The 26,002-nt window shown below is 48.6% G+C and overlaps 1 protein-coding gene across 1 annotated transcript in view; it reads right to left on the bottom strand.

Moving 5' to 3' along the window:
- Positions 1-16,606: 16,606 nt before the first annotated feature.
- The window catches only part of PAMR1 (peptidase domain containing associated with muscle regeneration 1), a 72,565-nt gene continuing 63,169 nt past the window's right edge, over positions 16,607-26,002 (bottom strand). Inside the window, exons 7-11 of the mRNA XM_041723046.1 lie at positions 25,670-25,882; positions 24,005-24,071; positions 20,404-20,636; positions 19,124-19,416; positions 16,607-17,681 (exon numbers count right to left, since the gene is read on the bottom strand). Coding sequence (XP_041578980.1) covers positions 17,145-17,681; positions 19,124-19,416; positions 20,404-20,636; positions 24,005-24,071; positions 25,670-25,882 — 1,343 coding nt within the window. The 3' untranslated portion in view covers positions 16,607-17,144. The remainder of the gene's footprint in view (positions 17,682-19,123; positions 19,417-20,403; positions 20,637-24,004; positions 24,072-25,669; positions 25,883-26,002) is intronic.

The raw sequence follows: 26,002 nt of genomic DNA, 5'->3' as shown, positions 1-26,002 counted from the left end.
GGGCTCTGGGCTCAGTGGGGAATCTGCTTGTCCCTCCCCCTCTCCCTTTGCCCCTTTCCCTGCTCATGCTCTCTCTCTCCCTTTCTCTCTCTCAAATAAATAAATCTTAGAAAGAAAAAAAAAACAGCTTTGGCCTGATAGTTAAGACTCCAGGCTAGACACCTTTACTTTAGGTTAGGGTTTTTTTTTTACTTTTTTATTTTTTACAGATTTTATTTATTTATTTTAGAGAGGAGAAATAAAATGTGAGCAGAGAGGAGGCTGAGGAAGAGGGAGAGGGAAAGGGAGAGAATCGCAAGCAAACTCCGTGCTGAGCACAGAGCCTGTTGTAGGGCTTGATCTCACACCCCTGAGATCATGACTGGAGACAAAACCACGAGTCAGAGAAATCAAGACTCAGACTGAGCCACCCAGATGCCCCAAAGGTTTTTTTGTTTTGTTTTGTTTAGTTTTTTTCTCCAAAGTTTTTTTTTTTTTTTTTTAAAGAAGAAATAAAGCAGAGGAGATGCTGGGGGGCCCTTTCATCCAATTAACAGGAGTTAACAGCTAATTTTTCAAATATGTGAGCTCTTTTTAGGATGAATGAAAATTCTTGTATAATGCTCCCATTTTAGGGGAAAGAGTATTCTCAACAGCGTTGTCCCTGAAGCCCAGAGCATTAGAGAGAGAAACTAGAGAAGCCTGACAGGAAATTGAAAATGAAAAGGTTTTGGAAAGAGGAGAGAGCTTTCAGAGGTAACTGGTAGAAGGAGAATTTCCATATGGGAAAGAACGCCTCAGATGGGTGAATTAAGAATGCTGAGGTGGGGGCACCTGGGTGGCTCAGTGTCAGGTTAAGAGTCAGGCTCTTGGGGTCATGAGATCAAGCCCGGTGTCAGGCTCCGTGTTGAGCGTGGAACCTGCTTAAGATCCTCTCTCTCCTTCTCTCTCTGGCCCTCCCCTGCTCACTCACATGCTCATAAAAAGGGAAAAAAGTGCTGAGGGGGTCACAGCAGAAGCTAGAACACAGGCTTCAGAATTAGGCTGCCCTGGGGACCACCGGTCTGCTTGTAGAGCAGTGAGTTTCAAGTGGAGTCCATCACTTCTCTTGCCATTTTGAATGACCTTGAGTAAGTCCCTTAACTGTCTGGACAGAATGGGGTGGTAACCCCACGGCCCCAACACTGCCCCGCCCCTGGGCCTGGATGGGAACAGTGAGGTAGCCTCACATAAAGCACTTGGCACAGTTGCTGGCACAGGGCGATCGCTGCTTTGTCATGCCGGCCTCCTGGCTGAGGCTGCTCTCATCATCGGGAGCGGTAACAGTGGTGGCCCTTGGGACCCGGCAACACAGCACACAGCACAGCCGCCCATGACCCTGCCAGCAACTCTGTTTGCACCAGTGTGGTCACTGAAGAGGGAATAAAGGAAGTCCTCCCTCTCCCCGGGGTTGGGAGCCCCAAGAGGCATGTTGAGTTCATTCACTCTTTCCCCGTGAACACACATCAGCAGAAGAGGAGGGAGTTCTATTTTTACTCACCCTCTACGCTGATGAGAAAGAGATGTTACTTCACAGAAATCTCAATTCAGACAGAGAAGTTGGTCTAAATATAATCCATTCTTGAGGCACAAACCATCTCATTAAGTAGAGAGCTTGGGAAGACTAAACCGTGTGTTAGCTACACTTATTTCCTGATAAATTCTAATGGGAAAAGTGTGACTTCATTCCATTTACTGAGTACAGATGAAAGAGGAAAGGAGACAATGGGGGGAACATGAACTGTGGGCTCTTGGTATAGGGTTCCCGTATGTTGGCATTTTTTCCTATGACATGGCTTGAGGCTAAACGTCCAGGCTGGCACAGATTCTCTATGCCCACCATCAAAACCATAAAAATCTGAATTAGAGTGACTGTCTAGTTTAGTAACTTGATCCTATATAAAAGGGGAAGCACTTTCGGAGAGTGATTGCTGGTGTTTCCATTTCCACCTCCACCCCCCAGTTTCTTCTAATCATGGTGAAGAATGTCAGTTATACATATTGCCCTTTGTTCCGCTGGGACGTTACAATATTCCGCGGTGACATCTTTCTGCTGGGCAAAGAAGGGGAGCTGTTTGTCTTTGGGGTGATTTCTCTGCTTGACACCAACTCACCGTCGTTAAATGCGAAATGATTTGGCTAAAGGACTGAATCGGGGACCCAAGTCAGGCTCTCGTGACCTCAGAAAATCCAGTGATGGGATTTGTTCTATCTTCTCTATTCACCTCTCTAGGAAACACCATGATTATTCTGAGAGAGGCTTTATACCACGTCCAAAAAAAGTATTTTTCTTATAAAGTTATCTTCCTTTTTTTTTTTTTTTTTTTTTTTTTAATTAACTTTTATTGGTGTTTAATTTACCAACATACAGAAAAACACCCAGTGCTCATCCCGTCAAGTGTCCACCTCAGTGCCCGTCACCCATTCCCCTCCAACACCCGCCCTCCTCCCCTTCCACCACCCCTAGTTCGTTTCCCCGAGTTAGGAGTCTTTATGTTCTGTCTCCCTTCCTGATATTTCCCAACATTTCTTTTCCCTTCCTTTATATTCCCTTTCACTATTATTCATATTCCCCAAATGAATGAGAACATACACTGTTTGTCCTTCTCCGATTGACTTATTTCACTCAGCATAATACCCTCCAGTTCCATCCACGTTGAAGCAAATGGTGGGTATTTGTCGTTTCTAATTGCTGAGTAATATTCCATTGTATACATAAACCACATCTTCTTTATCCATTCATCTTTCGATGGACACCGAGGCTCCTTCCACAGTTTGGCTATTGTGGCCATTGCTGATAGAAACATCGGGGTGCAGGTGTCCCGACGTTTCATTGCATCTGAATCTTTGGGGTAAATCTCCAGCAGTGCAATTGCTGGGTCGTAGGGCAGGTCTATTTTTAACTCTTTGAGGAACCTCCACACAGTTTTCCAGAGTGGCTGCACCAGTTCACATTCCCACCAACAGTGTAAGAGGGTTCCCTTTTCTCCGCATCCTCTCCAACATTTGTTGTTTCCTGCCTTGTTAATTTTCCCCATTCTCACTGGTGTGAGGTGGTATCTCATTGTGGTTTTGATTTGTATTTCCCTGATGGCAAGTGATGCAGAGCATTTTCTTATGTGCATGTTGGCCATGTCCATGTCTTCCTCTGTGAGATTTCTCTTCATGTCTTTTGCCCATTTCATGATTGGATTGTTTGTTTCTTTGGTGTTGAGTTTAATAAGTTCTTTATAGATTTTGGAAACTAGCCCTTTATCTGATATGTCATTTGCAAATATCTTCTCCCATTCTGTAGGTTGTCTTTTAGTTTTGTTGACTGTATCCTTTGCTGTGCAAAAGCTTCTTATCTTGATGAAGTCCCAATAGTTCATTTTTGCTTTTGTTTCTTTTGCCTTCGTGGATGTATCTTGCAAGAAGTTACTGTGGCCAAGTTCAAAAAGGGTGTTGCCTGTGTTCTCCTCTAGGATTTTGATGGAATCTTGTCTCACATTTAGATCTCTCATCCATTTTGAGTTTATCTTTGTGTATGGTGAAAGAGAGTGGTCCAGTTTCATTCTTCTGCATGTGGATGTCCAATTTTCCCAGCACCATTTATTGAAGAGACTGTCTTTCTTCCAATGGATAGTATTTCCTCCTTTATCGAATATTAGATGGCCGTACATTTCAGGGTCCACTTCTGGGTTCTCTATTCTGTTCCATTGATCTATGTGTCTGTTTTTGTGCCAGTACCACACTGTCTTGATGACCACAGCTTTGTAATACAACCTGAAATCTGGCATTGTGATGCCCCCAGCTAAGGTTTTCTTTTTTAAAATTCCCCTGGCTATTCGGGGTCTTTTCTGATTCCACACAAATCTTAAAATAATTTGTTCTAACTCTCTGAAGAAAGTCCATGGTATTTTGATAGGGATTGCATTAAACGTATAAATTGCCCTGGGTAACATTGACATTTTTACAATATTAATTCTGCCAATCCATGAGCATGGAATCTTTTTCCATCTCTTTGTGTCTTCCTCAATTTCTTTCAGAAGTGTTCTATAGTTTTTAGGGTATAGATCTTTTACCTCTTTGGTTAGGTTTATTCCTAGGTATCTTATGCTTTTGGGTGCAATTGTAAATGGGATTGACTCCTTAATTTCTCTTTCTTCAGTCTCATTGTTAGTGTATAGAAATGCCATTGATTTCTGGGCATTGATTTTGTATCCTGCCACGCTACCAAATTGCTGTATGAGTTCTAGCAATCTGGGGATGGAGGCTTTTGGGTTTTTTATGTAGAGTATCATGTCATCGGCGAAGAGGGAGAGTTTGACTTCTTCTTTGCCAATTTGAATGCCTTTAATGTCTTTTTGTTGTCTGATTGCTGAGGCGAGGACTTCCAGAACTATGTTGAACAGCAGTGGTGAGAGTGGACATCCCTGTCTTGTTCCTGATCTTAGGGGAAAGGCTCCCAGTGCTTCCCCATTGAGAATGATATTTGCTGTGGGCTTTTCATAGATGGCTTTTAAGATGTCGAGGAAAGTTCCCTCTATCCCAACACTCTGAAGGGTTTTGATCAGGAATGGATGCTGTATTTTGTCAAATGCTTTCTCTGCATCTAATGAGAGTATCATATGGTTCTTGGTTTTTCTCTTGCTGATATGATGAATCACATTGATGGTTTTACGAGTGTTGAACCAGCCTTGTGTCCCAGGGATAAATCCTACTTGGTCATGGTGAATAATTTTCTTAATGTGTTGTTGGATCCTATTGGCTAGTATCTTGTTGAGAATTTTTGCATCCATGTTCATCAGGGATATTGGTCTGTAATTCTCCTTTTTGGTGGGGTCTTTGTCTGGTTTCGGAATTAAGGTGATGCTGGCCTCATAGAACGAATTTGGAAGTACTCCATCTCTTTCTATCTTTCCAAACAGCTTTAGTAGAATAGGTATGATTTCTTCTTTAAACGTTTGATAGAATTCCCCTGGGAAGCCATCTGGCCCTGGACTCTTGTGTCTTGGGAGGTTTTTGATGACTGCTTCAATTTCCTCCCTGGTTATTGGCCTGTTCAGGTTTTCTATTTCTTCCTGCTCCAGTTTTGGTAGTTTGTGGCTTTCCAGGAATGCGTCCATTTCTTCTAGATTTCCTAATTTATTGGCATACAGCTGTTCATAATATGTTTTTAAAATCGTTTGTATTTCCTTGGTGTTGGTAGTGATGTCCCCTTTCTCATTCATGATTTTATTAATTTGAGTCTTCTCTCTCTTCTTTTTAATAAGGTTGGCTAATGGTTTATCTATCTTATTAATTCTTTCAAAGAACCAACTCCTGGTTCTGTTGATCTGTTCCACAGTTCTTTTGGTCTCGATATCATTGAGTTCTGCTCGAATTTTAATTAACTCTCTTCTTCTGCTGGGGGTGGGGTCTATTTGTTGCTTTTTCTCTAGTTCCTTTATGTGTAAGGTGAGCTTTTGAATTTGAGATCTTTCCAGTTTTTGAATGTATGCTTGTATTGCGATGTATTTCCCCCTCAGGACTGCTTTTGCTGCATCCCAAAGATTTTGAACGGTTGTATCTTCATTTTCATTAGTTTCCATGAATCTTTTTAATTCTTCCTTAATTTCCTGGTTGACCTTTTCATCTTTTAGCAGGATGGTCCTTAACCTCCACGTGTTTGTGGTCCTTCCATATTTCTTGTTGTGATTAAGTTCTAATTTCAAGGCATTATGGTCTGAGAATATACAGGGGACTATCCCGATCTTTTGGTATCGGTTCAGACCCGATTTGTGACCCAGTATGTGGTCTATTCTGGAGAAAGTTCCATGTGCACTTGAGAAGAATGTGTATTCAGTTGAGTTTGGATGTAAAGTTCTGTAGATATCTGTGAAATCCATCTGGTCCAGTGTATCATTTAAAGCTCTCGTTTCTTTGGAGATATTGTGCTTAGAAGACCTATCCAGGGTAGAAAGAGCTAGATTGAAGTCACCAAGTATAAGTGTATTATTATCAAGGTATTTCTTGAGTTTGGTTATTAATTGGTTTAAATATTTGGCAGCTCCCACATTCTGGGCATATATATTGAGGATTGTTAAGTCCTCTTGTTGGATAGATCCTTTGAGTATGAGATAGTGTCCCTCTTCATCTCTCACTATAGTCTTCGGGGTAAATTTTAATTTATCTGATATAAGGATGGCAACCCCTGCTTTCTTTTGAGGACCATTTGAATGGTAAATGGTTCTCCAACCTTTTATTTTCAGGTTGTAGGTGTCCTGTCTAAAATGAGTCTCTTGTAGACAGCAAATAGATGGGTCCTGCTTTTTTATCCAGTCTGAAACCCTGCGCCTTTTGATGGGGTCATTAAGCCCGTTCACATTCAGAGTTACTATTGATAGATATGAGTTTAGTGTCATCATATCTATTCAGTCCTTGTTTTTGTGGATTGTTCCACTGAACTTCTTCTTAAAGGGGAATTTTAAGAGTCCCCCTTAAAATTTCTTGCAGAGCTGGTTTGGAGGTTACATATTCTTTCAGTTCCTGCCTGTCTTGGAAGCTCTTTATCTCTCCTTCCATTTTGAATGAAAGCCTTGCGGGGTAAAGTATTCTTGGTTGCATATTCTTTTCATTTAGGACCCTGAATATATCCTGCCAGCCCTTTCTGGCCTGCCAGGTCTCTGTGGAGAGGTCTGCTGTTACCCTAATATTCCTCCCCATAAAAGTCAGGGACTTTTTTTCTCTTGCTGCTTTAAGGATCTTCTCCTTATCTTTGGAATTTGCAAGCTTCACTATTAAATGTCGAGGTGTTGAACGGTTTTTGTTGATTTTAGGGGGGGATCTCTCTATTTCCTGGATCTGAATGCCTGTTTCCCTTCCCAGATTCGGAAAGTTTTCAGCTAGGATTTGTTCAAATACATATTCTGGCCCTCTGTCCCTTTCCACGCCCTCGGGAACCCCAATTAAACGTAGGTTTTTCTTCCTCAGGCTATCATTTATTTCCCTTAATCTATCCTCATGGTCTTTTAATTGCCTGTCTCTTTTTTCCTCAGTTTCCCTCTTTGCCATCAACTTGTCTTCTATGTCACTCACTCGTTCTTCCACCTCGTCAAGCCTCGTCGTTAGGACTTCTAGCTTGGATTGCATCTCATTTAATTGATTTTTAATTTCTGCCTGATTAGATCTAAATTCTGCAGTCATGAAGTCTCTTGAGTCCTTTATGGTTTTTTCTAGAGCCACCAGTAGCTGTAAAATAGTGTTTCTGAATTGGCTTTCTGACATTGAATTGTAATCCATATTTTGTAACTCTGTGGGAGAGTGGGCTGTTTCTGATTCTTTTTTTTGAGGGGTTTTCCTTCTAGTCATTTTGCTCAGTGCAGAGTGGCCAAAAACAAGTTGTATTGGGAAAAGGAGAAAAAGAGAGAGAAGGAAAGAAAAGAGAAAAAGAAAAAAGAGAAAGAAGAAAAAAATAGGGGAAAAAGAGAAGAAAAAGAAAGAAAAAGAAAGAAAGGAGAAAAAAGAAAAAAGGGGGGGTGGGGGAAGCAATCAGAAATCAAGAAGAAAGAGAGAAAAAAAAGCACAAAACAAAACAAAAAAAAAACAAAAAAAAAACAAAAACAAAAACAAAAAAACAAAAAACAAAAAAAACCACGGGGGAGTATCTTCCGATTCTGTGTAGTTTAAGTCCCTTGACTTCCCTTGGAACTGGTCCGTCTCGCTGGTCTTCTGGGGGAGGGGCCTGCTGTGCTGATTCTCAGGTGTTGGCACTTGGGGGAGCTGCTCTGCCCCTGCCTGGTGCAGGGCTCGGTGGGGGTTGTTGACCCCGTGAGGCCCCGGGAGGAAGCCACAGTGGCGGGGGCAGCTCTGGGACCCTGGATCCAGCCCCCGCAGTAGCTCCGGGGCTCTCCTTCTGCAGGGCCTGGGGGCTCCGGGGCGGGGCCGCTGATCTGCTCAGTTCCAGGCAGGAGCGTCCTTGCTGTCCTGGGCCCTCCCGGCCTCTGCCTGTCCCGGGGGAGGCCGGATCCTGGGCTGTGTCCCGGCGCCCTGTGCTCCGGGGCCTGCGCTGTTGGATTCGCGCTCCCGGCGGTGCAGCCCCCTCCGCGGAGCCGCCGCCCGAGCCCCTCTGAGCTGTTCCCGGAGCCGCGCAGCCCCCTCCGCGCGGAGCTTCTTCCTCTGCGCGAGCCGCCGCCGCTGAGCTGTTCCCGGAGCCGCGCAGCCCCCCTCCGCGGAGCCGCGCCCGAGCCCCTCCGAGCTGTTCCCGGAGCCGCGCCGCCCCCTCCGCGCGGAGCTTCTTCCTCCGCCCGAGCCGCCGCCGCTGAGCTGTTCCCGGAGCCGCGCAGCCCCCTCGCGGAGCCGCCGCCCGAGCCCCTCCGAGCTGTTCCCGGAGCCGCGCAGCCCCTGTTCCCGGAGCCGCGCAGCCCCCTCCGCGGAGCCGCCGCCCGAGCCCTCCGAGCTGTTCCCGGAGCCGCGCAGCCCCCTCCGCGGAGCCGCCGCCCGAGCCCTCCGAGCTGTTCCCGGAGCCGCGCAGCCCCCTCCGCGGAGCCGCCGCCCGAGCCCTCCGAGCTGTTCCCGGAGCCGCGCAGCCCCCTCCGCGGAGCCGCCGCCCGAGCCCTCCGAGCTGTTCCCGGAGCCGCGCAGCCCCCTCCGCGGAGCCGCCGCCCGAGCCCTCCGAGCTGTTCCCGGAGCCGCGCAGCCCCCTCCGCGGAGCCGCCGCCCGAGCCCTCCGAGCTGTTCCCGGAGCCGCGCAGCCCCCTCCGCGGAGCCGCCGCCCGAGCCCTCCGAGCTGTTCCCGGAGCCGCGCAGCCCCCTCCGCGGAGCCGCCGCCCGAGCCCTCCGAGCTGTTCCCGGAGCCGCGCAGCCCCCTCCGCGGAGCCGCCGCCCGAGCCCTCCGAGCTGTTCCCGGAGCCGCGCAGCCCCCTCCGCGGAGCCGCCGCCCGAGCCCTCCGAGCTGTTCCCGGAGCCGCGCAGCCCCCTCCGCGGAGCCGCCGCCCGAGCCCTCCGAGCTGTTCCCGGAGCCGCGCAGCCCCCTCCGCGGAGCCGCCGCCCGAGCCCTCCGAGCTGTTCCCGGAGCCGCGCAGCCCCCTCCGCGGAGCCGCCGCCCGAGCCCTCCGAGCTGTTCCCGGAGCCGCGCAGCCCCCTCCGCGGAGCCGCCGCCCGAGCCCTCCGAGCTGTTCCCGGAGCCGCGCAGCCCCCTCCGCGGAGCCGCCGCCCGAGCCCTCCGAGCTGTTCCCGGAGCCGCGCAGCCCCCTCCGCGCGGAGCTTCTTCCTCCGCCCGAGCCGCCGCCGCTGAGCTGTTCCCGGAGCCGCGCAGCCCCCTCCGCGGAGCCGCCGCCCGAGCCCTCCGAGCTGTTCCCGGAGCCGCGCAGCCCCCTCCGCGGAGCCGCCGCCCGAGCCCTCCGAGCTGCCTCGGGTCCCGCCGAGCGCTGCAGCCCTTAGGGAGCTCGGCGCATCTCCGGGGCGCAGTTCCTCTGTTACTGTCCCAGGGAGCCCGAGGGCGTCCCCGCCTTTCTGGGGATCCTGCTCCAATTCCCGGGAGCCCCTTTCCGCGGGGAAGGTCGGTGCAGCTCTCCTGCTCCTCCGGGTCGGGGCTCTCCCTGTCCTGGGGACACTCGCCCCGGCCTCAGCCCGGCTCCTCGCGGGCCCCCTCCCCCTTGGAGGCCTTTTGTGTCTTTATTTCTTTTCCCCGTCTTCCTACCTTGATAGAAGCGCGAACTCTTCTCACTGTAGCGTTCCAGCTGGTCTCTCTTTAAATCTCAGGCCGAATTCGTAGGTTTTCAGGATGATTGGAAGGTTTTCTAGGTAATTTGCTGAGGACAGGTGACCTGGAGACCCTACTCCTCCGCCATCTTGCCCCTCCCCCCCTAAAGTTATCTTCCTTATTAAGAAAACGAGAGATAGCAACCAGGTAATACTCTTCTAAATTGAGATTAGAGATTCAGACGTTTTTGGTTTTTTTTTTTTTTTTAACTGAAGGCTGAATTATGCCTTTGCATAAGATGAGCAAATTAGAAGCATCCCAATTCACTTGGAGGTTCCATTTATTAGCACATGGATATGGTTTTATTTCTAAAGCCATGTTCCCCTTTGCAAATAGGGATTAATAACATCCTTTCTTTCTCTTTTGTCTGGAATTACCTTTTTCCTAGAAATCATAAATTCAGGAGTAGAACAGTGGTTTTTTTTCCCCTCTGAGAATTCAATTTCTAATATTATTCTTCACTTGAGAAAGCATTTCCCTAATTTTATCTACTGACTTTTTTTTTTCTTTGTTGACAACACTCTCCATCAAACCTAGTCCACAAGCCTCTGCACAAACAGCGAATTGGAATACAAATGTGAAGTGAGCCCTAAAAAACTCAGCCATTGAGATGGTCTTCTTAAAATGCTGGGCCTCAGCCGCACATCCGGGCAGAGGCCTGCCAGAGAAAGCAAGACCTGCTGCCAAGAAAAGCAAAGAGAAACCACAAATTGCTACCAAACCACTCCAAACTGTTCTCGTCTTTCCAACAGCCCTGAAAAGATAAACTTCCCCAAGCCCTAGGGATCCCAACTATTTGACTCAAAATTTTCACAAGATACTAAAGAAGGAGAAAAATATAAGGCAGGCAGGAGTGAAATCTCCAATCTAAGTGTCTCTCTTCTTTGCCTCTTGCTCTGGCTGTCAGCCTTCTTCTTTATCTGCTCTTCATTTACGATCATTCTCTTCAAGCAATATGTGATTGTGTCAGAGCAATGACACTCAAGGGCTTCCTGTCCAGGTTAGAAGTGCAATGGAAAAACCCCAAGTCAAAGCCAAAGGCCACACTTGATGGGTTGATGACCTCACTAAAAATTCCTAGTGCACATGTAGGAATTCATGGAGTTTGGCACAGGCGGGGGGATCCCAGCCATGCCCGCCCACCTCATCCCCCAACCCCCCAGGTGGTCAGGACCATGGGCTTCCATCTCCAGCTTCACACCATACCACTGTCCTCCTCACGCTTTCCTCTGCAGCCTTACTGGTTTCTAGAAGTGCCTCGAACATGCCAGGAGGCCTGGGTCTCAACACCTTTCCACATGCTCTTCTCCCTTTCTGGAACGCTCTTCTCTATGGCCCCACTCTCCAGCTGGGAGCCAACTCAGGGAGGCCAGCTTTTACCCCATTCTCCAGCCACCCTTGCTATATGGTCTTACAGCACGCTGTATTTTCCTTCCTAGTCCTTATTGTCATTTCTAATTTCTGGGATTACATGACTGAGGGCAAACACTGAGCCTGCTTTGTCCACCTATTTGTCCATCTCGGTCCTTTGCACATGGTAAGCTCTCGAATAATTTTTGTGGGTGAATGAATGACGGGCAGATAGAAAATCAATGAACTCACAGTTTTTGATTGAATTCAGGATGGAAGAGATTTTATTGACTAATATTCTGATATAGGAGGTAAGTGTGGAAGGCCCATTAAGTTTGAGTAGGTGACAAATTTGACAGCATGAAAATTATGAAATCCCAAAGAACCATAAAGTTTCACATTCAAACCCCATACCCATAACTTCAGAGGACAATGTGTTATGCTGGAAAGGGGGATGGGTGCAATAGCTTCGTACTTCCTACCTGTCCAGCTGAGCCTGGTTCCTTTTAATAAATCCAGCCCCCACCACACTCCGTCCCAACACACACACACACACATACATGCAGATGGGAAACATATAAAAAACCAATGCACGCCCTGCCCCTTTGTCTCAGAAATTTATCCGGACACCTCCTACTTGCACAATCCCATCGCGCCTTTCTCTCAGCCTTTTTGGTTCTTCTAATTCATGGCTTCTATTTATTTCTGTCCATCCTTTCCTGTTATCAACCCCACTCTGCAGATTATCAAACTTATCCACATGCTGGGATTCTAAGACTTCCCTTCTCCTCTCGAACCTTATAGGTTTTCTCCCAACTGGTCCCTAGATCTCCAATCTCCTCTTCAAGACAACAAAATGACAACCATAACAATCAGCTGATGTTGATAGAATGCAATGGGTCAGACATTGTCTTAAATGCTTAATTCACGCAACCCTTATCTTCATATTGGGTCACCCCCATTTACAGAGGAGGCAAGTGCAGGACAGAGATGGAGTGTCACGCACTAGGTCACAGCGTGCAAATTGACAGAGCTGGAATTTGAACTCAGGCTGTGTCTTCCAACCGCCACCTCTGTCTGTACAGCCAGCCTGAAGTGACTTTATAGAATTCCGCTTCTATCCCTTCACTCCTGGAGACATAAACATGAGCCAATGGGCAATAGGAAGACAAATTATTAACACTAGCATTTGAGGTCCAGCACCAACTGATTTCGCCTTGACTGTCCTTGCCTTGGCCGGCCAACCTCACCCGGCATTGTAATAAAGGGCTCGTGTTGGGAAATAATTGGCCCTTCTCCAGGCCATGCCTCTCCATGCTTAAACTTATGTACTTGCCAAGTTTTTCTGTGCTTATCCCACTTCCTTCCCATCCACCATTCCAAAGACTCAGTTCAAGTACTAACTACCCTGTGATTGACAAGCTAACTGGAAATGCTGGCCTGCTAGGATTGCCCCTTCATCTCAATTCCTGTTGGAGTTTCTGTGAGACAATATGGTGTGAGTTGACTGGTCAGTTACTCTTGCACACATCCACTTGATGTGTAAGCCTGGCCACGCCTAAGGAAGGTAAGAGTCTTGCCTCGATCATATAGACTCCACTTACATTTTATGTATCCTATAAATGTTATATGATGTACAAAATTTAAGTAATATCTATATGATGAGACTCTTATTTATATACATAGAAGTATATATGTGTGTCTATACTTTTCTTTTTTTCAATGACCTCCAGCCAGAGACCACCGGAAACACACCAACGGTAAGCAAGTTGGACTGAATTGCTCTTTGAAATAAAAGAGAATGTATATCATGGGGGAACTGTAGGGACCAAAATAGTATTAGGAAGATTTGAGCTTTTAAGAGGTGATGGTGGGGGGTTCAAGGAAGTGGGGCTTTGTTCTGAATTGGGTCCTATAAGTGGAGGCAATTCTATAACAGCCACCTTAATAGGGCCTATCTAAAAGGAAAGAAGACTAGCTCATGGCTAAAATTGTAATTGGTAGAAGCAGTAGCCACATGTATTAACTGAAGGGAATATGTGGTATTTTTGTGGTTGGTATGGTGACCTTGCTTTTGTCTGTTCATAGACAAGATGACATGGTCTTGTTGGTGTCTTGATCCATCACAGTCACACAATGATCTTGACTGAAATTGGCATTTTGTGAAATTAGTGACCTTCACCAGGAGAACAACACCGCCTAGCTGTGAGTGCCAGGCCAGGTCCTCACGGCCTCGCCAATACATTTTCGATGTTGGGGATATATGCCTAAAAGACAAAAAACGGCTACAAAAGGAATCAGAACCAAACTATTGTGGATGAAGCAGGAGCCTTCGCAGGCTCTCCACAAACGCATTCTGAGTGGACAAACATTTGTCCAGCATTCATATTCCATGACTTGCGATGGCTTTTGTTCTAGGTCAACTTAGGGGAAGCTGGAACTCTGCATAGTTCCCTTCCTTGTATGATTCAGGGGAGAGCAGGTGCAAGAGGAACTTACACGAGATTTGAAGAGGGGAGTGAAGCGGCTGCCTCCATGCTCTGAAAGCTGGTAGCGCCAGTCGCTGGGACAGTTCATGTACAACATCACTGATTCCCCAGCTCACCTTGCTGGGGGGGACAGAACCCAGGGGCACAGCAACTCCAGCACCTGCTGGAAATCCCCTTCTGGCTTCTCCAAGTTCCCGGATCAGGTGTGTGTACAGCTCCATGTAAGGGGTGCCAGCTTCTCCTGCAGGTCCTTGAGATTGGGGACAGCAAGGGAGAACGTGGGCTTCCCTTCATCCTTGGAGCTCACAGCTTGTCCTTGCTCTGCCCACTTCCCAGCCAGCTTTCTGGCCCTATTGACTTCAGGTTCAACACCAGATGCTAAGGCAGCAGCCTCCCACGGACTTCCCCACCACTGCCCATAACTGTATGTGGTCATTACAACCCCTTATTCTATATGACTTTTAGTAGTTCTGATTCTCTGAAAAAGTCCTGACTGATGGACCACTCCAGATTCCTGGCTGAAAATGAGAATCTCTCATCCTTAGAGCTAGGATGCAAGGGCCAGCCTTGTTGTAAAGAGATGGATGACATTTAGATGACCCCAGATGTGGCCAAGGAACAGGCTGCTGTCTGACTCTCTTGTCCTGACCTGGAGTTCTAGGTCAGCGTGGCCGAGGGCTCTTAGCCCATGATAGCAGTGCCAGGATAGGAACACCTGGAGGATGGGGTAGAAATGACCACGGAGCCATTAACCAAGTAACCAAATCCAGGATCACCAGGATTTGGGGCCAGATTCAGCTTCTGAGGGAATCAAAGTCATGGCTGAGATGACATAAATCTGAGCCAAATCTGAATGGTGGGGCAAGGATGGAAAATGACACTGGGTAGGGACGCCAAGAAACTAGGGAGTTGATGGTCTGGGTAGGGGGTCAGGACAGAGTTAGAGAATATGGTGTGTGCGTGCACACCCATGTAGGATGTGCCCACAGAGACACATGGGCAGGCTCTGTGGATCTGTGCCCAGGGGGACAGTCCTGCCCTGCCAGGCACTCTAGGCACTGGGCTATAAGCCACGTGCTACGCTCAGTGCCTTACATGATAGCTCACTTAATCATCACAGCTACCACAAAAGACAGGTTCTATTATGTCAACCTAACAGTCAGTGAAACTGAGGTAGTGATGTTAGGTGACTTGCCCAAGGTCACTTAGAAAAGAAGTTGAGGGATGCCTGGGTGGCTCAGTGGTTCAGTGTCTGCCTTTGGTTCTGGTCGTGATCCCGGGGTCCTGGGATCAAGCACCACATTAGGCTCCCTGTGAGGAGCCTGCTTCTCCCTCTGCCTGTGTCTCTGCCTCTCTCTGTGTGTCTCTCGTGAATAAATAAATAAAATCTTTAAAAAAGAAAGTTGAAAAGCAGAAACTTGAATTTAGATCTCTTTGCTCAGACTCTTACTCAAGATCCAAGTTTTCTAGGCTTAAAAAAAAGAAGGAAAAAGACTTTTGAGCAACCTGGTCAAACACCAATATTTGCCAAACCCAATGCTCCAGCCGCAGTTAAGGGCTCAGATGATTACAACCTTGTACCGGCCTCAGCTCCCCAATTCCTGACCCACTGAAGCTAGGAGAGAATAAACATTGCCTCTTCTCACCTACTAGCCTTAGATGTTCGTCACCTAGAAGTTGATAACTGACACATTGCTCTTAGATTGAGCCCTGAGAAAGGAGGTGGGTATGGCTTGGGGTATGGAAAGCCCCAAGAAAGCCTGACGAAGAGATCAAGTACCAGAAACTGTCTTCTGGCTCAGGGGACTATGTGAAGACACAGAGATGGTGAGGCAGGTTGGAAGACAAATGCACGTCCTAACCTCCTGCATCAGGGTGAAAGAACTGGCGGTCCAAGTTCTCTCCAGTGGGTTGAGAAGGAGTAATGTTCCTGTTTGGGTGAAGAGGAGGTGAATGTCCCAACCCTGGGCTCTCAGCCCTCATGAAGTACAGAAAAGACCAAGACATTATCATGAAGGCCCTGCAGGAGGAAGGGGAGGTCACCAAGGGTCTGACTGGGAGAGAGGACTCTCCCTGGGGCAGTGAGGCCGAGTGACCCAAACCAGGGTCAAAAGGGAGTCACCCCCACATCTCAGGAGTACCAGGGCCAGCCAGGGCTGAGGAGGAGCCGTGCCAGCAGGGAGGACTGCTGAGCCCCAGGGAAGCAGCGAGAATGCAGCACAAGTTTTAGTGGTTATAACCATAGCACCCGAGCTCAATGTCAGCAGAAGGACCAGGAATGGGAAAGACCCACCACATGCACCCAAGCAACTACCTCCGGAGTCCTATTGTGTCCTAGGGCTTGACGTGTTCAAAGTCACCCAGCCTCACAGCATCATCTTGGAGGGCAGGGGACTGGCCAGGAGAGTGGGAAAGAAAGGCTAGAAGAGAGTGCCCTCCAGCCCCCAAAAAGTGAATGTTACTGAAAAGATGGCTTTGGGAACTGGATTGAATTCACTTTTTTCCCTCTACTATGCAGTGGGAGTCAGGGGAGGCTTGAAAGGAAAATCCCATCAGTTAGAGAAAAGAGTGAAGCTTCAGTTTTTTGGCTTATCTCAATCGGGTGTGAGTAAACAGGTGATTCTAATTCAGATGCTACAAAAGTACGTCCTAAAGATTTATGACATAGGTTCTGGGATGCCTGGGGGGTTCAGGGGTTGAGCGTCTGCCTTGGGCTCAGGGTGTGATCCCGGGGTCCTGGGATGGAGTCCTGCATTGGGCTCCCCACAGGGAGCCTGCTTTGCTTCTCCCTCTGCCTGTGTCTCTGCCTCTCTCTCTGGGTCTCTCATGAATAAACAAAATCTTAAGAAAAAAAAAAAAAGAAAGAAAAAGAAAAGGTGGCATCAACTTTGCCCTATGCATTGCTTGCAAATAAATGAGAACTTGAGGATCCGTTTTAAAGGGCTGTCACCAAGCCATTGCCCTGACACATGTAGCTCAGAGAAGCGGCATGCAGGAATCAGCCACGGCACGTTTGTTCTGTAGGTCAGAAGCCAACCCCTGTTTTATTAAAATATGTATGGGGGTTGGAGAAAGAAAAGGACCCCACTTTACGGTGGCCAGAGACACCAAAAGCCAAGGCCACATCCAAGCTCTGCTATCTTGCTCTGTCCCACAGGCGGCTCTCAGGAACTTGGTCTGGCCAGAGTCTTAGAAGAGACCTCATGAATCGCTCTTCTTGGCCAACCCTCTCGGCCAGAGCTGGCCATGACGTTCACACCAGTGAAGGGCAGGTGGGCCAGGCCACTGGGCCGGTGGATCGGGGCCTCTGCTATCTGCATGGTCTCCTTCGAGGAGACTCCGTTCTTGCACGCAGCCCTGGAGTCTTCCAAATGGTCTCCGCAGCCAGGGAGGCAGGGCCCTACCAGAAAGTGAGCTCTACGCAGTCTCCACTGAGTTTCGATCCTGAAGTCCGAAGCCCCGGCCCAGCCCAAGTCACAGGAGGACCCAAACTTCAGGTTCACCCCGCCTCATGCAACACCTGTACCCACGGACACGCGAGAAGCATCTCCAGGGGCCCGAGGTCACTTCATGTTTCTCTCGATCCAGTCTTTAAAAGGCAGGACCTTGCTGAAGGCCGTGTACAGGCTGTGGCTGCATTCTTTGTCGTAGCTCCAGCTGACCAGCCCCACCAGGTGCCAGCGTGGCTCGGGGGATGCCCGTCCCGGAAAGGCCACCGCGGCGATGCCTCCCGTCTGGGCCATGCAGATATCCGAAGGGGCGGCGGGGTCCCGGCTGGCACAGAACATGTTGTCCGTGACGCTCACGGGGATGCCGTGCTCTTCGTGCTGCTCCTCGCACAGCAGCGAGTCCACCACCCTGACCACCCCTGAGCGCAGAGTGTCATTCTTGAAGCCGGGGCTTCTTACATCTGCCAGAACATTCCAGCCGGCCACGGTGATGCGGGCCTCCTGGAAGGAGGTGCTCAGGTCCCGCGGGGCCGCGAGGCAGATGGGCTGGACACGGGTGCTGACGCGAGCCTTGTCCAGCAGCTTCAGGATGGCGAGGTCCGTGTCCAGCAGGATGGGGTCGTAGTTGGGGTGCAGGATGACGGCCGAAATCTGCAAATGCAAGGAAGGGACAGCGTGGTGAGCCGCCGACCGCACAGCAAGCGAGACCCCCAGGGCCTGGGGCACGTGAGCAAGAGACCGCTGCGATTACCTGGGGATACTTGCCTCCTTCGGGGACCAGAGCCACTTCGTTTCGGGGGCTTGGGAAGTGCAATGCCCACCGCTGCCTGGCAGGCAGACTAACTAAGTGGGGTGCAGAGAACAGTGGCACATGCCCTACCCACAGTGGGGAAGGTAGAGCTTAGCAGGTGCTCCAGCTGACCGCCGCCGGGCCAAGAGGCGGGCGGCATCCTAACCCCGTCAAAGAACAGCCTCCAGATCTCCATCTCAACCTGATTCTTAAACGTTGGCCAACGACTGCTTAGAAAAATGCATGTGATTGGGGCAGTCCCAGTGGTGCAGCGGTTTAGCACCGCCTTTGGCCCCGGTTGTTATCTTAGAGACCCGGGATCAAGTCCCACGTCGGGCTTCCTGCATGGAGCCTGCTTCTCCCTCTGCCTGTGTCTCTGCCTCTCTCTCTTGCTCTGTGTCTCTCATGAATAAACAAAATCCTTAAAAAATTATTTTTTAAATTTTTAAAAATTTTTATGAGCACGTGAGCGCTACGCAAACCCAAACCCTACGGGCCCCCGGGGGCACCCTCTGTGGCCCACCATACACGTTTCACTCATCAGTAAGTCAGCAAGACAAAGCCACACCCCGATGGTCCATGGGACTTCTCCACGGTCTTTGCCACCTGTCCCAATCCTCGCTGATCCTTCTCTTTGATGGGGGCCTCTAGGAGCTTACATCCATGACACATCCTAACATTGTTACGTCCGCGTTCTAGGTCTTCAACTATGTTTGGGCACACTTCCTCAGTGCCCCTCTCGTGTCAAAGCAATCACAATATACTGGGCTGTCTCTTTGACCAGCCTGGGCACTCTCCAGGGCCAAAGCCATGGCTCCCCCAGTTCTGTATCTATTCCCTGTGAATGGCATACCGGGGGCGCTCAACAATGAATGGATAGATGAACAGATGGACAGATAGAGAGGTAGGTGGGTAGGTGGATGGAAGAGAGGGACGGAGAGGGATAGGCAGAGAGAGAAGAATATTATGAATTGATCAGGAGTATCTTGGATAAAACCTTTCTACGTCTCAGAGCCAACCTCGTACCATGCCCTCCACATGCTAGGTCACTAACATTTGATGACCTCGGTGATAGATGATATTTGTTACAACATTATTTTGAAAACAAAAGGAAAAAAGACTCCATCGTCTTTCTAGATGCACATTCCTAGTAACTGCGTGAAATACTGGGCACCCACTCCCTGCCAGGCTCCGGGAAGGGGTGCTAAGGTGTCCAGGTGTCAGGGCTGACACAGCTATGCCCTCCTGGTGCTGGGAGTCTGCTGAGCCAAGAGGGAGTCTCCAGCTTACTGCCCTCTCTCACCCGCAAGCTCTGGACAGTCTTCTCATCTCGGTCATCATCGCGGTAGAACTTCCCCAGGACCACTTTGAGGTCTGCTGTCTTGATCATGGTGACCTTCTCCAGGTCAGTTACACAGTGGGCAGCCGCCACCACGGTGCGCTCGTTCACCAGGGCGCCGCTGCAGACCAGGAGCCACGTGTCCTTGCGTACGCTGCCACCGTGCGCCCCACTGGCTCTCCGGTAGATGGCCGCCTGCCACGGCCAGCGCAGCCCCTGGCTCTTTGGAGTGGTGACGTTCTCTGTTTTCCCGCAGACTGTGGAGAAAGCATCAGCTCAGTAAGATAAACTCAGAGCTTCCCATCCAAAGGGGGGATGTGTTGCTCAACCAAAAGAACACACTTCTGGAAAGGGGGATTTCATGGTGTGATGACCACTAAGCATCTAAGCTGTTCTTCTCCCATGAAATAGTAATCAACCCTTTGATATGACTGGTTATAAAGCCTGGGGTTAAGATCGAAAGCTTGGGGTCCCAGGCACTTACTAGCAAAAAGACTTTGGGCAAATTGCCAAATCCCTTAAAGCCTCAGTCTTCTTGCCTGAAAAATGAATACAGTAATGACACTTGTCTCATAGGGTTCTTGAGGAGACTGGATGATGAGGTATGTAAACAGCAAGATTCAAAATGTCATGACGATCATTATGAACTTGACCACAAAGAATTAAGCCATACTGTTCTCCTTTGACAAAGAGCGCAGGGAAGTTAGAGCTTACTACATGCAAGATCTTTTTCCAGATACTTCCATATGCTACCTCAGTAAGCAGCACCACAATCTTATGGGTATTTAATACTTCATCACCTAATTAATAAAAATGACCTATTCAATACCATTGGATGATAAGCATGAAAATGGGTTGGGACAGGGTATCCAAGGTGATGTATGTAGAAGCCTTCTGGTATCGCTAACCCCTCCCTCACTTGGCGCTTAACGATGGTCCTCTCCCTTTCCTCCAAGTAAACAGGATGGTATTATCCCTGAGGAAGTGTGCCCCCTCCAAAAAAACTCATCAAAGACCTGATGAGCTAGTCTCTCCCGAGTTAGAAGCCCAAGGAAGGAAGCTCCAACTGGGGCACATCAGACATCAACAAGCTAGAGAGTCAACTGGAGGACCACTGGACAAGGACCTTTTCCCAAAAAGTCTTCAATACAGTTGATGGCTTTTCATGAGCAGCCAAGGAAGACAGAAGCCGCCTAACCATCCCCCCCCCCCCCCCCCGCCTCAAGGCCTGACTCCTGACTCACTAGGGACGCAGGACGGGGCACGTCCACTCCACTTCCCGGTCCTCAGGCACGTCCTGCGGCTGCTGCCCAGGCGGCGGTAGAAAGGAGAGATGCACTCGTACTGGAGCTGGGTGTGCAGGTGTTGGAACCCGGGGGGCAGGTCTCCAAAGGGAAGGGCCGGCTTCTTGGTGGGGGCGCCCTGCAGCTTCTGCTTGTTGAAGGGGGCCGAGTAGAGCTGGTGTAACGGTGTCTCCCTGCATGGGGCCCCGGGCCCAGAGAGAGTGGGGCGAGACAGTCATCGTGGCCTCCGTAGTACACGTGCCAACCCACATCGGGCATTTGGTCAAAGTAGAAAAAATTATGGCTATCCCATTCTCTGTGTGTCTCTTTCCCTGCTGCCCCCCTCCCCTGCACCCTCCGCCCACACTTCCCCTCTACCAAGAGCAAATTCTCTTGCACACCCCAACCTTCACTCCGTTCCTCCATTTCCATTTCTGGCAGGCCTCCAGCTGCCTAGGATTTTTAACCAGAGGATAATATCTGGCATAATAGCTGCTATCCAAGGGTACGCTCTACATGCACACAGAGAAAAATTAACTGTGAAATTAAACAAGAAAGGAAGTTCACTTGAACCAAGGCGTCTTTCTTTTTTTTCCTCCAAACATTATCATAATGGGGCAATATTAGGAATTGACTTGAACTAAACTGTGTTGATACAGTAGCTTGATTTAGCAATCAGCGTATATAATTAGTACACCTCAGAGAATAGAACTTTCTCGGGGCACAGTGATTGGCAGAAATAGAAAGCATTGTGTGTAAATGTGAAAAAGCCTTTTAAATGAGCACTTGAAGCTGAAGCCCCCTCCCCACCCCGGAGACCACTCAGGGATTCTTGGGGGGAGATGTACACACATTGGACAACTCGCGCTTGTCTTACATCAGCACGTAACGGCCACTAACTGAGAAGTTAGAATTCCTTTAGGAAACAATGTGTTCATCTCTGTTTAATGAACAGGGAAAGGAAGCCCAGAGGGGGAGGTGGGAGTACAGAAGCGCACACAGGAAGCCAAGGCGGTACCCACGGTAGCACTTAGCAATTATGATTCCCAACCTGTGTCTCTCCTGTGCCATCGGATGTCATCTTAAGAAACCTATTTCATGTGTCTATACAGCGCTTCACTCAGAGCAAATATTCCATCCACGGTTATTTCATTCAATGAGTCTTTAGCTCATGTTTTAGAACAAGGAGCAGTTCAAGGAGCTTCTGAGCTGGCAACCCAGCTCATCTTTTGGTCCATCTGTTGGAAAGACTACATTGCTTTTGGGGTGCTTGGGTGACTGGGCTGCTAGAGCTAGGTAAATCCATACTCCAGCAGCCTATCTTCCAGAAAGATCCCTAAAATCAAGTTTTAGGCTCTCCTTTTCATCTGCATGAGCCACCTGGCACCTCACCACCTGACCTCCCAATATCATTGCTTTAAAAATGCAAAGCCTTTCTGACATTGGGAAATATCAGAAAGGGAGACAGACCATGAGAGACTCCTAACTCAGGTAAATGAACAAGGGGTGGTAGAAAGGGAGGTGGGTGAGGGATGCGGGTGGCTGGGTGACAGGCACTGAGGGGGCACTTGATGGGATGAGCACTGGGTGTTACGCTAGATGTTGGCAAATTGAACTCCAATAAAAAATAAATAAATAAATAAAAATGCAAAGCCACCGTGACCTTTTTTAAATAGGTCAGGGGCTCCTCTAGAAGATGTTTCCTTAGAAATAACAGGTTTATCCCACTGAGGGGAGAGTCCAGCTCCAGATAAATCATAAAGTCAGGAAAAGATGGGATTTATATTTTACTGCCACTGCTCCCAAGGAAAGGGACAGACAGAGATAGAAGGAAATACCCAGAGGAAAGGTGAGATTGATGAATATCCAGCTTTATGAGTATTTCCGGTCACTTGGCTGGGGTCAGTTCTACTTGACTGGGGTCAGTTCTAGTCATTGGGATTCACTGTCACCATTCCTGAAAGCAGTAGCTGCCACCAACAGCTGTTCCCTTGTGCAAGTGTTCTGCTAAAGCCTTTACCTAGGGCTTGGCTGCAGCTTAGAGCATAAGGCAGCAGACCCTAAAGACCCCGAAGACTATGAAGACTTGGATTGGCATCCCGGATCCACAGCCAAGTACTACCCAGCTCAGAGGTGGTAGGAAAGCACTCAGAAGAGTAACTGGCAAGGAGCGCGAACACTCAACAAATGCTAGCTCCTTGCGCTGCACCTAACACACACAGCAATCCCCAGAGACAGGCTTTATTATGATTGTTCTTATTTTTCAAAAGGAGAGACTTAAAGGCTTAGCAAATTCAGGAACTTGCCCAAGAATACAAAATACAGCGCTAAAGAGAGACCGACCCAGGTCTCGAGCCATTCTTTGTCAATCCCGTTCATTCATTCATGCAATGTTTGGAGTGGTCACGTTTTTGTGGGGTGCCTCCCCTGCAGCAAGCATCATCCTTGGCACCAGAACGTGAATGTGAACAAAACAGATAATGTTCTTGCACCTGTAACCTTTATAACTTATTTCTGTGGAGTTAGGTGGAGATAGAAATCGAACAAATGAAAAAAATGTACGTAAGACAACAGGTAGGGCTGGGAGCTAAGCTGAAATCTGAGGCACAGCAGGTGCTGGAGAGCAAAGAAGTCAGCTCTGAGGTCAAGATGGAGGGGGGGGGGGTCACTATTCTTTTTATTGATTGCTTCCTTGAGGTTGGTGGCTTTGTTTTTATATAAAGTGTAAAAGAAGAAAACATTAAACAGTACTATAACTTGGGGCGGTGGTTCTTATTTTCAGAAGGATAATCAGGGGAGGTTAAAACTGAGCAGGGAGTTGATGGAAGCGAAGCCATAAACCTCACGGACGTCCAGTGGAGGCAGGGTCCAGACAGAAGGACAGAGGCTCTCAGGCAGTGCTGCGTGGAGGGGTAGGGAAGAGCCAGGTGGCCCGTGTGGCCAGAGTGGAGGGTGAGGAGAACAGTAGGAGATGAGGTGAGAACAGTTTTTCCTAAAAAATGAGGAGAGAAGGAGGAGAAATGGGCCGATTCTCGCCAACCGGTGGTCCCCACCTCTGTCTTCCCAGGAGGAAGGCTGGGCATATCTGAGGGCTCACATCCCTCATCAGAGCTGGTCATTTATCCCTAATTCCTGGGTGCCAGTGGCCTGCCTCCTCTGGTTGATTGCCACCAAGAAAATCTTCCGGAGCCATAGCTGGTTGCATGTGGCAGGAAAACCACCCGCCTAGAAGCTGCCCTAGTCAACACACGGCAACTTCAAGAAGACTCAAGTATTAAAAGCCAGCTCCTCAGAGATCATCTTCAAGTCTTGCTTCCTACCAACCACCTACTTTCCCACGATCCAGTGAACCGAGTACATGTTCCAGCAGCTGCTACCTCTTGGCCAGAGGCAGCTGGCTAATCAGCCTTCCTCTAACAGGCCCTATTCTTTCATGAGCAGTCGGCACTGAGTGTCCCTAAGAAACCCCAGACTGTCCTTGGCCACACACAAGTGAGGAAAAGGGGCAGGAGGGGAAACAAGCATTTGCCTTTAAAGCAGAGCTCAGGTGTTTGGACCTCACCTTGATTGAACCTGCATGGGAAGGACTCTGCGTCTCACCAGGTCTGAGACCTTTGGTTCTCGGCAGGCTAGAATGAAGGAGACAAGAGGGCATCATCTTTTCCCATATTAACTGCTCACGTTCATTCAGTTCAGAGTCATCCCTGACCGCCCTCCCTGGACACCCCCGAGGTCTCAGAGAAGAGATGGGTCAGGTGATACACTGGCAGTCATTAGATTAGGACGGTCTGTTCACACGAATAGCATCAGTGAACTTGAGGGAACATGGAGTGAAAGTCAAAATGAAGGTTCTAAAAATAAAGCCCAAGGCAGGGAACTACAGGGCTCTCATTTAAAACCAGATTGCAGTGTCAACCATGGGTAAGGGTTGGGGAGCTGATTCTTCTACGTCCTTTCTCTGAAATGGAGGCTCCTAATGATCATTTGAGGGCACCTCAAAGCCCAGGCTTAATTTTGCTGAAGCGTCTCTTTCTTCACTTTCCCAATCAAGCAGCCAACATTCATCTAATTAGCAAACTAGAGAACTTTGGTTGTTATTAATTTGTAAGAGAAGAATTGACAAAAATCTCCAAGGACATATGTAACACCGTTTCCATACTTAATGAAATCAAGAATCAGAGTCTGTGCTGGTGGGGATGAAGGTCGCTTCTGGCTAAAGTCTAAAGTGATTTATTCCTTTCACAAACCATTCTCTTTTATTTCTTTTCCCATGAGTTGGGTTGTTGACAAACACCCAGAAGGGAAAGTGGAGGATTAAAGCAATTATCTGGATAATCTAGGCCAAGGACATACTTTTCTTCCTAGGAAACAGCCAGATAATTGTGACCTGCCCCTAAAATACAGGGGCTATTGACCTGGTTCAGTAAGAAACCAGGCATCCCCACTGCCAGGGGAAAGTTTCAAGCTGCTCTATACAATGTTCCATGTTTTCTGGTCCCAAACCAAGCTTTTCAATCTACCTCCCAGATTCCCAGTTGGCCCCACTTTGAGTTTACCATGGTCCTTTCACTTCTGCTGACACCTCCTTGTTTCCCTTTGTCTTATAACTGGAATATTGTCCCAACTGCTCTGCACCTCTGCCAACCCATCCCAGGCTCCTCGATTGGCTCGCCTCCTACCTGCTGCATACAACTGTCCCTTTTCCAAGGAATATTGATCGTTTCTTTCTATGAACATACACTGCTCATCCATTTCCTCTAACTCTGCCTTGAATGCTGGACGTCTTGCCATCTTGTCAAGATGTTTTTCATTATGTTAACATCTCCGACCTCCCGCCATACAGGCTGGCAGGGACAGTGTGTCTATTTTGTTCTTTTATTTCCTACACCAACCTCGTATTTCATAGAGAGTAGATAAATGTAGCTATCTCAAAGCCCAACGATTGCCTCAATTTTGTTGTCGTCTTTCCTAAAGTGCTCTGATAACTTTAGAACTCCTCTTGATCACAGCGAGAAGCTGTGATTAGGATAAGCAGGTGCTCTGGAGGTCCAAAAAAAGAAGCATATGTTTTCAGGAATGGCTTCAACCTAGGAGTTACAGATGGTTCCAGTGAGAACTGAAGGGGGAAAGGCATTGTTTTCAGGGGCTCTCAAACATGTCTAGAAGCTACCAAAAAGTCCAGCAACTCCGTCTCTTTCTGTGGACTTCACAAATACTTGTAAGCTACCTTTTATGCAAATAGGCTGTTTCCCCGACCACTCTCCATTCTCCTGGCAAGTTCTCTTCTCATTGCCACTAAGAACGTATGAGTTATTACAAAAGAAGGTCACAATGGTGCCAATTTTCACATGGCGCCCATTGATAAGCCCAGGGCCTCCGGTTATCTTCTTGTACCCATTGACTGGGCCCCCAGGGTCTGAGCAGTTACTTTCTTCAAGGACTGAAAGAAAAAAGAAAAGGAAGAGAAAAAGAGCTATTAAAAGTGTGAAGCATTCCATTTTAGAACCGGATCTTTTCATGTTTCACTGAACTAAAAATGTAGTGATGTGGAGCCTGCTAA

Source organism: Vulpes lagopus, chromosome 11 (genome assembly GCF_018345385.1).
Source record: "Vulpes lagopus strain Blue_001 chromosome 11, ASM1834538v1, whole genome shotgun sequence".
Taxonomy (NCBI): domain Eukaryota; kingdom Metazoa; phylum Chordata; class Mammalia; order Carnivora; family Canidae; genus Vulpes; species Vulpes lagopus.
Note: the sequence above shows the minus strand (reverse complement) of the source record. Positions and strands in the feature narration are given on the sequence as shown.